General features: G+C 52.6%; 1 protein-coding gene across 1 annotated transcript in view; it reads left to right on the plus strand.

Moving 5' to 3' along the window:
* The window catches only part of LOC141074884 (receptor-type tyrosine-protein phosphatase T-like), a 336,227-nt gene that overhangs the window by 102,218 nt on the left and 221,052 nt on the right, over nucleotides 1-12,957 (plus strand). Inside the window, exon 7 of the mRNA XM_073562192.1 lies at nucleotides 10,968-11,147. Coding sequence (XP_073418293.1) covers nucleotides 10,968-11,147 — 180 coding nt within the window. The remainder of the gene's footprint in view (nucleotides 1-10,967; nucleotides 11,148-12,957) is intronic.

Below are 12,957 nucleotides of genomic sequence, written 5' to 3' on the forward strand. Positions count from 1 at the left end.
TCTCGCCCGATCTGTCCTCCCATTGCAAGAGCGTACGCTTGGTCTTGCATCGCCTTCGAGAGAATCGACTCTACGCCAAGATTGAGAAATGCCTTTTTGAGCAGACGTCATTGCCCTTCTTGGAATATATCGTCACCGATTCCGGTCTGAAGATGGATCCCGAAAAACTCAGTGCGGTACTCAAGTGGCCCCGTCCAGTGGGGATAAAGGCCATCCAGCGGTTCCTTGGGTTCGCAAACTATTACCGTCAATTCGTGCCTCATTTTTCTACGGTTACTAAACCCATCACGGCCTTGACCCGTAAGGGAACGAAACCCAACAGCTGGTCCCCCGAAGCTGAAGACGCCTTCCTGGCTCTGAAACGTTCTTTTTTCATCTGCACCCACCTTTTCGCCTGCGGAGTGCAACTACTCCATTGGAGACCGGGAATTACTTGCCATTAAGATGGCCTTGGCTGAATGGCGATATTTACTCGAGGGGGCTGTACATCCCTTCACCATCCTTACGGACCACAAGAATCTGGCTTACCTGCAGTCTGCCCAAAGACTCATTGCCCGGCAAGCCAGGTGGGCCCTGTATTTCTCCCGCTTTGACTTTCAACTTCACTTTCGACCAGGTAATAGGAACATCAAGGCCGATGCCCTTTCCAGGTCGTTACAGTCACCGGAGAGGGATGAAGACCCATCCTATATTATCGAGCCTACTAAGATGATCACCGTGGCTCCTGTGAATTTTTCCACTCCTCCGCCAGGTAAAACTTTCGTCCCTCAAGGCAGACGTTCAAAGGTGCTGCGCTGGGGGCATTCCTCCAAAGTTGCTGGGCACGTTGGGACTAAGAAGACTCTCTTGCTGCTTTCCTGGTATTACTGGTGGCCCACGCTTCGCCAGGATGTGATGGACTATGTAGCCTCGTGCTCAACCTGTGCCCAGAACAAGGTGGCTAGGGCTTTGCCCTCCGGTCTTCTTCACCCATTACCAGTTCCAGAGGCTCCCTGGCAGCAAATCGCTATGGATTTTGTGACTGATTTACCCCGCTCAGCTGGATGTACCACCATCTTAGTCGTAGCAGATCGTTTTTCCAAGATGGCCCACTTTGTTCCCTTACCGGGTCTGCCGTCCGCCCCGAAGTTGGCCGAGATCTTCATCCACCTGATCTTCAGGCTGCATGGTCTTCCTCAGCGGATTGTGTCGGATCGGGGGGTCCAGTTCACCTCTCGCTTCTGGAGGGCTCTCTGCCGGCTTATGGGTACATCTCTCGACTTCTCTGCATACCATCCTCAGACCAACGGGCAAGTGGAGCGAATTAATCAGGTGTTAACTACCTTCTTACGTCACTTCTCCAACGCCCATCAGGACAATTGGGTCGCGCTCCTACCTTGGGCTGAATTCTCGCACAATAACCATCCCAGTGAATCTACCGCCAAGTCACCATTCTTTGTGGTAACCGGTCAAAATCCAGGTATTCCGCTACCCTTTTCCACGTCTACGGGAGTGCCCGCAGCAGATTCACTCGCAATGGAATTCTCGCAGATTTGGAGGGAGACCAGGGAAGAGCTCAAGAGTGCCAATCACCGAATCAAGAAACATGCGGACAAAAGACGAAAGGATGTGCCTCCGTACCATCCGGGTGACAAAGTCTGGCTTTCAACTCGACATATCCGTCTGAGAGTTCCCTCTTACAAGTTGAGCCCTCGGTACATTGGGCCGTTTGAAGTGATCGGACGCATTAATGAAGTGGCTTATAAGCTGAGGTTGCCTGCTTCGCTCCGGGTTCCCAACGCCTTCCATGTCTCGCTCTTGAAACCCGTAGTCCTGAATCGGTTCCAACCAGTTTCCATCGCCCCTCCTTCACCAATTGCCTCGGACAACGTCTTTGAGGTCAAAGACATCTTGGCTATGAAAAGAGCCAAGGGAAAGACCCTTTATCTTATCGATTGGAGGGGTTTTGGCCCCGAGGAAAGGTCCTGGGAGCCCCGAGAGAATATCAATGCCCCCCGGATTCTGAAAAAGTTTTTGGCCAATCTCAGTAGGGGAGGACGTAAGGAGGGGGGTACTGTGACATCGGCGGCTATGCCCGCCGATGCCCCTCCAGCAGCAGCGCACGCCGCAGCGTCCCCTTACCTGCGTGCCCCCGTCCAGGCGCGCGCCCGTCCTGCGTTCCTCCTCACAGCTGCTCCTGGCACCCGCTCCCTGTCGCGCGCACGCCCCCTCCCACTCTCTCCCTCCAGCGGTGGGCGGCGCTGAGGGGCAGGACAGGGGGACGCACTTCCGGGTGTTAGGATACTTCAGGCGTCCTCGCTGTCTCCTGCACCCTCTGGCCGTTACAGTCCTCTGTAGTTCCTCTTGTCCATGCTCTGTCTCACTGCCTCCCTGCCTTGCCCTGTGTTACATGCCTCTGTAGTTCCTCTTGTCCACGCTCTGTCCCACTGCCTTGCCCTGTGTCTCATTCCTCTGTCCGTCAGTCCCGGGTCCGTATCTAAGCCATCCTTCTCCCTAGTCCTTATTTGTCCATGGAGCCGTCCCTCTTGGTTCCGGCTGTTGCGCTTCCGTCCCCTGTGGTCCTGCCCCAAACGATCCCTGTATAGGGGTCGGTCTTCACCTGGAGTGCTCGGCCCAGGGGCTCCGGATCCGCGATCCAGAGGGTCCACTCTCCGACGTAGCTTTTACCAAAAACGTCACACGGCCCCAGAGAAAAAGAGGAAAAAGTATAAATTAAAAAAAAAAATTCTGACACTTTTTTTTCTTTTTCCTTAACAATTCTTTCCTGCTTTTGAGTACCCTAGAATCTACGGTATGGCTGGTGATTCCGTTATGAACGGGTCACTGAGGAGGAAAAAAGAACAACAAGCTTAGTTTCAGAAAGCCAGAGAGGTTGGTAACTATGCAGATTGCAGATCCCTGATCTTAACCACACAACTAGCAGCAGTCGTGGAGCGTACGTACGATGATCCTAGACGCTTCGTCACAACCCGAGAGCTACATAAGCCTAAAGCAGGAAAAGAGGAAAACTAACTGCCCCAGAGCAGAGGGAAATTAGTACTTTATATACATGAAACTACAATGTCATGAAAGTATGCTAGATAATAAATATAAACACATCTAACACATGCATACGTTGTATGAAGATATTCCATGTGAATAAGACTTTCTCGCACATTAGCAAAGCTGAGCTTCTAACAAGGTGCATGACCGCACTCACTAGATATGACAGCCAGAATAGGTGGGCGGTAACCCTGACGAAGAAGGTCGATTTGCCTTCGAAACGCGTTGTTTTTTTGGCCCTAGCCAGGCTCCGTAGCCCAGCTCAGTGACATCACACTCTGTCAAAACAGTGTTGGCCATTTTCCTGCCGAGCATCCAGGACGCTACCGGCCGGAGCGGTTCTGGCTCTGCCCGGCACACTATACCATCTTCAGCCGAGAGTGCGCCTGTATCGCCATTTACGCCTGCCCTGCACTCACCGATCTTCTTCGTGGATCCTTCACCATTTTCACTCCAATAAATCCTAGGCACACAGAACCCAGTGGCACCGGGCTTCATCATCCTGTTCGTGACGCCAAGTTGGGTCGCCCTCCCAGGGCTGTGAGGTACTCAGTACCGGGCCCGATGAGCTTCAATGGGAGATGTCATGGCAGCTGGGACCCGGCCCGTGGCCCTGTGTGCCCATTTGTAAAAGGGGAATGTTCAGTGTGCTTATGATGATTAGAGTCTATGAATGAATGAGTCGTGACGCCACCTGTGGTGTTCGGCAATGAAGATGTTAAGCCGACGCTGCAGACAGATCCTCTGGGACAGATGGTGTGGTGCAGCAATGATGTTATAGCCCTCCACAGGCAGGCCTGTAGTCCCAGGGCAGAGTAGGTGAAGTGACACGTAGATGATGTAGTGTCGGGTGCAGGGGATGTAGCAGTGCCGGGCAGGTTGACGCAGGAATAAGCGGAGGACACCAGGGCATGTAGCTCCAAAGCTTTAGTCACAGTCTGTTGTGCATACAGGAGCCCGCATCCGTGCCGTGTCCTCCGGGTCAGGAGCTCAGCCAATTTCCAGGCAAGATGAAGTACTCCTTTCCAACACTCCGCTAACATATGTGCCTTTTCTAAACATCTCCCTCTTAGCGCCTTTAGTGAAGTACTCACAGTACTGAGTTACACTGGAGTTCCTCCTGTCAGATGTTCCTATAAACTTTACTTGTACGCCAGACAGCTGTAGCCTGCTTCGGGGACTCCTTACTACCTAGTCCTGGCTCACTCATGATGCTGTTGTGCCCCCAAGTCTGGTGTGGGAATAAAGTGGTGACAACTTCTATTCCTCCGGTGTCTGCTGCAGGACCATTAGTATCCATACAACCTCGGGGACCGGACCCCGGCCTTGCGCTTAGAACTTGGGAAGGGTTCTCCTCTAACCCTAATCCTTACTTCTCTTCTTCTCCTCATGTTCCGTACTAATCCTTTCCTTCTTATGGAGAGTCAGGCTTTCCATCAATGTCCCTTTCCTTGTGCCAGCGGACCCAGGTCACTGAGGTCGGCTGCAGCACTTCCTTCATCCATCTCACTCAGGGGATCTTCATTCCTCCTCTGACTCTGTCAGACTGACCAAATCCTAAACTCTTCCCGCTCCTTTGATGCAAACTAAACTTCACCCGCCTCCCATCACGCTTCGTGTTCCAAGCAAGGAGCCACCAAAGGGTGCTTTGCTACACTACAATGTTGTGTGGGGTGCAGGTGTTGGAGTGTGGTCAGGTGTCCCCACCTTACCTGGATGGTGGGGTACCACACCTCAGGAGGAGGTGCAGTACCTCTGTGGCGACTGAACCCTCAGGGGTGCCACATACCCCCATTAAACACAGCACGTCCGCGGGCTGCAAAAGAAGCAAAGATGGACAAATACAGGAACATACAAAATTTTTGTTATGCTAAATAATCAGTTCTTATCTAAACTTCCCAATGTGGGAGGCACTGACTCTTGAATATTGCAAACAATTTTAACTAACTATCTATGCCCTATTTCAAAAGTGCTATTGGCAGTAACTCACTACCACTTCAAGTATTATCATTAACACATTTCTTCATCTTCTCTTCTTTCACATTTTCTACTTTCTATTATTAACCTTAAGTGACAACCCCTGATGCCGGGTTCGTCACCTGTAAATTTTAAATCTTTATTCAAATATTAGCATTAGTCTGAACTCTATAAAGCATTCACTATTTACTTTTTCTAACAAATATACTAACTATTATTAATGAGTGCAATATAGACATTGATCCAGCCAAGATGTCTTGAAATGTCCTTATTCTTAAAACACTTATGTAAAACCAAGAAAGGGCACCTAAAGAGGTGCAACTATATACATTACATTTCTGGATCATTCAGTGTCCATGATCTCCACAGTTCAGTAAGAAAAACGCTGCCAATAAAACTGGGCAACAAAACTGGAATCAACAGAGAACAGAGAAACATCACGAAAGCAAAAATAGAAAAACAGGCACAATGGTGCAAATACCCTCCTGGGTAACAGAGTTAGTTTTTGGTATGCTCATTAATGTTGGTGGTCCCCTCCTGGGGTACTGGAAGCTGATGACTTGGGCTACTTCCAGGGAGAACTTGTGAACATCCTCTTCCTGCTGACTGGCCACAAATTGCAGGTACTCCTTTTCTCCTGGAGTGAGGTTGGCATCTACTGGTATAGGTAGCACATCAACTCCTGCTGGTGATATCTCTGCTGCCTGTGATTCTGCAGGAGTTGCAGCTGGTACCAATAGATGTCGTTTCTCAACTTCAGGCGGTACTGCAGCTAGCGGCACTGCTACCTGTTGCTGCTGGTATAGCGCCATTTGGGTGCTGTCGCTTAATGCCTGAGCAATCACTGGACCGTTTCTGTCCACAGACGCCGTCCCTAACACCAGGATCATGGTCGGGGCAGAGACCGTACCTGGTGCTTCTCGATGAAGCTCCGGTTCCTGCGCGGGTACAGGGTGGCGAACGATGGCAGCCATAACCCCTGAGGCTGCCTGGTAGACGGACGGCAGCTGGGTCTGTACTGGGGCAGGGTTGACATCCGCCAATACCTCTGGGGAGGACATGCGCGGCCGCGCCAGGTCCGGGTAGGGCCCAGCTCCTGCTCCACCGCTTGCTCCGAGACTCACATGTATCTCCTTCTGGCAGGTCGCATCCAGTGGCAGCACCGGTGTGGAGGTGGAGGTAGGCGCTGCAGATGGTATCGCAGCGGTCGTATGCCCCACAGGGACTGCCTGAGAGCAAATGGTTTTTCTCCATCGCGTTCTCCTGGGCCTCCCCTGCCTCATTTTTCACAGTCTTTTACTAAGCATTGCTCCTACTAGCCAGTTTCCTACTCCACACTGATGAGGGGCAATACCCCGAAACAGCTGTCTGTGGATGGATACCATGTTTTGGCATAGGTGGTTTCCTTTATTGGAGACTGCCCTTCCCGTGGTTGTTCCTTCCCGGTGAAAGACCTGGCTAGTCATTGCTTGCGTTGAGAAACATGTGATGGTGTCTCCGCGGCTTGTGTTTTCCGTGATGTGCGGCAGACGCCCCTCCGCTTCCGTGATGTGCAGCAGATGCTCCTCCACCTCCGTGATGTGCAGCAGATGCTCCTCCATCTTCGTGATGTGCGGCAGATGCTCTTCCACCTCCGTGATGTGCGGCAGATGCTCCTCCGCCCCCGTGATGTGCGGCAGATGCTCCTCCATCTCCGTGATGTGCGGCAGATGCTCTTCCACCTCCGTGATGTGCGGCAGATGCTCCTCCGCCTCTGTGATGTGCGGCAGATGCTCCTCCATCTCCGTGATGTGCGGCAGATGCTCCTCCATCTCCGTGATGTGCGGCAGATGCTCTTCCACCTCCGTGATGTGCGGCAGATGCTCCTCCGCCTCTGTGATGTGCGGTAGACGCTCCTCCGCCTCCGTGATGTGAGGCAGCTGCTCCTCCGCCTCCGTGATGTGGGGCAGACGCTCCTCCGCCTCCGTGATGTGCGGCAGATGCTCTTCCGCCTCTGTGATGTGTGGCAGATGCTCCTCCGCCTCCGTGATGTGCGGCAGACGCTCCTCCGCCCCCGTGATGTGTGGCAGATGCTCCTCCGCCCCTGTGATGTGCAGCAGACGCTCCTCCACCCCCGTGATGTGCGGCAGATGCTCCTCCGCCCCCGTGATGTGCAGCAGATGCTCCTCCACCCCGTGATGTGTGACAGACGCTCCTCTGCCCCCGTGATGTGCGGCAGACGCTCCTCCGCCCCGTGATGTGCAGCAGATGCTCCTCCGCCCCCGTGATGTGCGGCAGACGCTCCTCCGCCCCCGTGATGTGCGGCAGACGCTCCTCCGCCCCCGTGATGTGCAGCAGACGCTCCTCTGCCCCCGTGATGTGCGGCAGACGCTCTTCTGCCTCGGTGATGTGCGGCAGATGCTCCTCCGCCCCCGTGATGTGCAGCAGATGCTCCTCCGCCCCCGTGATGTGCAGCAGATGCTCCTCTGCCCCCGTGATGTGCGGCAGACGCTCCTCCGCCCCCGTGATGTGCGGCAGATGCTCCTCCGCCCCCGTGATGTGCGGCAGATGCTCCTCCGCCCCCGTGATGTGCAGCAGATGCTCCTCCACCCCGTGATGTGTGACAGACGCTCCTCTGCCCCCGTGATGTGCGGCAGACGCTCCTCCGCCCCGTGATGTGCAGCAGATGCTCCTCCGCCCCCGTGATGTGCGGCAGACGCTCCTCCGCCCCCGTGATGTGCGGCAGACGCTCCTCCGCCCCCGTGATGTGCAGCAGACGCTCCTCTGCCCCCGTGATGTGCGGCAGACGCTCTTCTGCCTCGGTGATGTGCGGCAGATGCTCCTCCGCCCCCGTGATGTGCAGCAGATGCTCCTCCGCCCCCGTGATGTGCAGCAGATGCTCCTCTGCCCCCGTGATGTGCGGCAGACGCTCCTCCGCCCCCGTGATGTGCGGCAGATGCTCCTCCGCCCCCGTGATGTGCGGCAAACGCTCCTCCGCCCCCGTGATGTGCGGCAGATGCTCCTCCGCCCCCGTGATGTGCAGCAGATGCTCCTCCGCCCTGTGATGTGTGACAGACGCTCCTCTGCCCCCGTGATGTGCGGCAGACGCTCCTCCGCCCCCGTGATGTGCGGCAGATGCTCCTCCGCCCCCGTGATGTGCAGCAGACGCTCCTCTGCCCCCGTGATGTGCGGCAGACGCTCTTCTGCCTCGGTGATGTGCGGCAGACGCTCCTCCGCCCCCGTGATGTGCAGCAGACGCTCCTCTGCCCCCGTGATGTGCGGCAGACGCTCTTCTGCCTCGGTGATGTGCGGCAGATGCTCCTCCGCCCCCGTGATGTGCAGCAGATGCTCCTCCGCCCCCGTGATGTGCGGCAGACGCTCCTCCGCCCCCGTGATGTGCGGCAGATGCTCCTCCGCCCCCATGGTGTGTGGCAGACGCTCCTCCACCTCTCCCTGCTGCACATGCTCACTGGCTCCTCCTAGGACAGGCTTCTACCCATGTAACAATGCGGTGGCCATGTTAATGCTACAGCAATTTCCTCCCTAGACATAATGAGTCTAATTAGTTTATCACAGGTATTTGGGAATATATTTAAAGTGACTTTTTCTGCAGTTATGTATTTTGTTCTATTCTTGGTGACCCCTTAAGAGACTTCTGTGATGAGCCAGTGAGTGTTCTGGGGCTTTTACATTTGATTTGCGGCTCTGGATTCTGCAGATCATCCAGTGTTCCCTGTGGATGCGGAGGATGAGCCTCCTGGTGATTGGTATTCTCTACTTCATCCTCAGCACAATTAAAAACACAAAAATGAACAGGTCAGTAAGACAATGTTCACACCACCCAAAGACTGAGACACAGAAAAAACACATGGGACATGCTAGCACTTGCTGCTTATTGTTACATATATTTTACAACAGAGTATTCATGCACGTTTGTGATACTGTGTGTTTTTCTGTGTCTCATCCTCGGCACAATGTAAGAGACCGGAGAGCAGTGTGGGATACACAATATATGGAGATAAAGTTTCCTACCATGCCGGTGACAATGTGATGGTGACGTGTAACACTGGATATCACACGGTGTCCAACAGGATCAGATGTGTGAGCCCCGATCAGTGGGGTCCTTCTCCATGGTGTGTCGGTGAGTGGAGCAGGTTACCATCACCATAGCATTATACCTGCACCACAAGCAAGAGCCGGGACTACCTCCATGGATTTGTGTGTCACCCTCAGGTGGTCGCCCCAAAACAGCCGCCCGTCCGCTCTAGCCACAGACCCGCCATCCTCCTGGCCAGCATCAGTTCTCATACGGTGCAGTGCCTGATGATCGGAATGGCGGTGCGCTCCGGAATAGTTGACAGCTCATCAGCATTATAGTTGCACCCTAAATCTGAAATGTGCCCTCAGTGATACTGCACAGCGTCATGTGCACGCTCTAGATGTTTTATTCATCTAGCATTTGTACCATTATTTTTTTTGGGGGGATAAACCATTTTAAGCCATTTTGCTTAGTTTGTTCAGCGTGACAGATCACTATTTCATCACCCTCTTCTTTTATTTTGGACTTTATCACACAGAATCCTTAATCTGTCTGCAGCGTATAGTGCCCCTCACCCCCAGTCTAGTCTCTATAGTATAGGCACTGGTGTGTTTCTTGTTTGTTGTTGTATTCTGGAATGCAGTCACATAGGGCGTACAGGTGCTGGCCCTAAGGGTGACAGGTTCCCTTTAAATACAGGAAAGATGTATATCCTTGTACCGTGTTGGCCAGTAGATAGAAAAATATTCAGGATTGAGAGTCCTCGGTAGTTGATAACTTTTAATGGCGAACTGAAAAGATGGTGACACATTGCAGCTTTCCAGACTCCTCAGGTCTCTTCATCAGGCAAAGACTAATACAACATCTGAAGAGTCACATATTTATACACAACACAGCACAGAAATAGCGCAATAGATAAGACAAGTGACGTGAAGCAGAATTATCATTATGGGAGAGGGAGAAACGTAAATATTGGACCAGTTCTTAGATTGATGGAATGCAGGAATGAATGTGCCGCATGGATTTATGTCTTTTTGCATCAATTAAGGAATTTGCTCCTCAGACCTTCTGGGGGCATCACAACACAGAACCAGACCCCAATCAGAGAACAATAAAACATTCACACTCCTTATCTATGAACTGTTCCAATATTTATGTTTCTCCGTCTCCCATAATGATAGTTCCGCTTCACGTCACTTGTCTTATCTACTGTGTTATTTCTGTGCTGTCTTGTGTATAGATATGTGACTCTTCAGATGTTGTATTAGTCTTTGCCTGATGAAGAGACCTGAGGAGTCTGGAAAGCTGCAATGTGTCACCATCTTTTCAGTTAATAATACGATGAAGGAATGAAAAAGCAGCACAGATAAAAAAGAGGAAAAAAGTGGGTGCACGCTCCCAGGCATATTCCAAACCTTTAAAACATCCATGAAAAATGGAAAGCAGCACGCCTTAGAAGATATAAAGATGATGTTTATATGTGCTCATCCAGTGCGACGTTTCGGTCCAGAAAGGGTGCGGACCTTTCTCAAGCCTGACCGAAACGTCGCACTGAATGGGCACATAGCCCTATGGGCTGAATAAACATCTTTATATCTTCTAAGGCGTGCTGCTTTCCATTTTTCATGCATCTTTTCAGTTCGCCATTAAAAGGTATCAACCACTGAGGACTCTCAATGCTGAATATTTTTCTAGTCGGGATTACAGAGATTTCAGCTCTGCAGCCAGCAGGATTGAGATGGCAGCTGTGGATGTAAGTGATGGAAGTGACCTGGTGTCATCGGGAGATGTATGTACTCACCGTATGGCGGAGGCCGGTGGTAAATACAGAGGAGTGACGTCCGCTCTAGAATTGTACATATATAAGCAGGAAGGATCGCATGCAATAACATTATATTACCAAGGGGCAACTTTTCTTTTTATTCTCCAGAACAATGTAAAAAACCCTCAATAAATAACTTGGAAAACATCGCAAAATTCGAAGAATATTATAATCTGGACCAAGAGATCACAATAACTTGTAAATCTGGATATTATCCCTCATCTCCCAGTATCCAGTGCAAAAATAATGGAATCCGGGATGACTGGACGCCAACGGCTGTGTGTATAGGTGAGTACGACCCCCAAATGTCCTATATGTATAGGAGAGTACGACCCCCGCGTGTCCTGTATGTATAGGTGAGCACGACCCCCGCGTGTCCTGAATGTATAGAAGAGTACGACCCCCGCGTGTCCTGTATGTATAGGAGAGTACAACCCCCGCGTGTCCTGTATGTATAGGTGAGCACGACCCCCGCGTGTCCTGTATATATAGGTGAGTACGACCCCCGCGTGTCCTGTATGTATAGGAGAGTACAACCCCCGCGTGTCCTGTATATATAGGTGAGCACGACCCCCGCGTGTCCTGAATGTATAGAAGAGTACGACCCCCGCGTGTCCTGTATGTATAGGTGAGCACGACCCCCGCGTGTCCTGTATGTATAGAAGAGTACGACCCCCGCGTGTCCTGAATGTATAGAAGAGTACGACCCCCGCTCGTGTCCTGTATGTGGAGGAGAGTCCGACCCCACGTGTCCTGTATGTAGAGGAGAGTACGACCCCCACATGTCCTGTATGTAGAGGAGAGTACGACCCCCACATGTCCTGTATGTAGAGGAGAGTACGACCCCCACATGTCCTATATGTATAGGAGAGTACGACCCCCGCGTGTCCTGTATGTAGAGGAGAGTCCGACCCCCGCGTGTCCTGTATGTGGAGGAGAGTACGACCCCCGCGTGTCCTGTATGTAGAGGAGAGTACGACCCCCACGTGTCCTGTATGTAGAGGAGAGTACGACCCCCGCGTGTCCTGTATGTAGAGGAGAGTACGACCCCCGCGTGTCCTGTATGTATAGGTGAGCACGACCCCCGCGTGTCCTGTATGTATAGAAGAGTACGACCCCCGCGTGTCCTGAATGTATAGAAGAGTACGACCCCCGCTCGTGTCCTGTATGTGGAGGAGAGTCCGACCCCACGTGTCCTGTATGTAGAGGAGAGTACGACCCCCACATGTCCTGTATGTAGAGGAGAGTACGACCCCCACATGTCCTGTATGTAGAGGAGAGTACGACCCCCACATGTCCTATATGTATAGGAGAGTACGACCCCCGCGTGTCCTGTATGTAGAGGAGAGTCCGACCCCCGCGTGTCCTGTATGTGGAGGAGAGTCCGACCCCACGTGTCCTGTATGTAGAGGAGAGTACGACCCCCACATGTCCTATATGTATAGGAGAGAGCGACCCCAGCGTGTCCTGTGTGTAGAGGAGAGTGCGGCCTCTGTGTATCCTGTATGTAGAGGAGAGTCCGACCCCACTTGTCCTGTATGTAGAGGAGAGTACGACCCCCACCTGTCCTATATGTATAGGAAAGAGCGGCCCCCGCGTGTCCTGTATGTAGAGGAGAGTACGACCCCCACATGTCCTATATGTATATGAGAGTACGACCCCCGCTCGTGTCCTGTATGTGGAGGAGAGTACGACCCCCCGTGTCCTGCATGTGGAGGAGAGAACGACCCCCTCGTGTCGTGTATGTAGAGGAGAGTACGACCCCTGCGTGTCCTGTATGTGGAGGAAAGTACGACCCCCGCGTGTCCTGAATGTAGAGGAGAGAACGACCCCCGCGTGTCCTGTATGTAGAGGAGAGTACGACCCCCGCATGTCCTGTATGTAGGGGAGAGTATGACCCCCCGCGTGTCCTAAATGTAGAGGAGAGAACGACCCCCACGTGTCTTGTATGTAGAGGAGAGAACGACCCCCGCGTGTCCTGTATGTAGAGGAGAGAACGACCCCCGCGTGTCCTGTGTGTAGACGAGAGTACGACCCCCACGTGTCCTGAATGTAGAGGAGAGAATGACCCCCGCGTGTCCTGTATGTAGAGGAGAGT

The sequence above is a fragment of the Dendrobates tinctorius genome, unplaced genomic scaffold (assembly GCF_039654945.1).
Source record: "Dendrobates tinctorius isolate UK_male_01 unplaced genomic scaffold, ASM3965494v1 ptg000342l, whole genome shotgun sequence".
NCBI classification, from domain to species: Eukaryota; Metazoa; Chordata; class Amphibia; order Anura; family Dendrobatidae; genus Dendrobates; species Dendrobates tinctorius.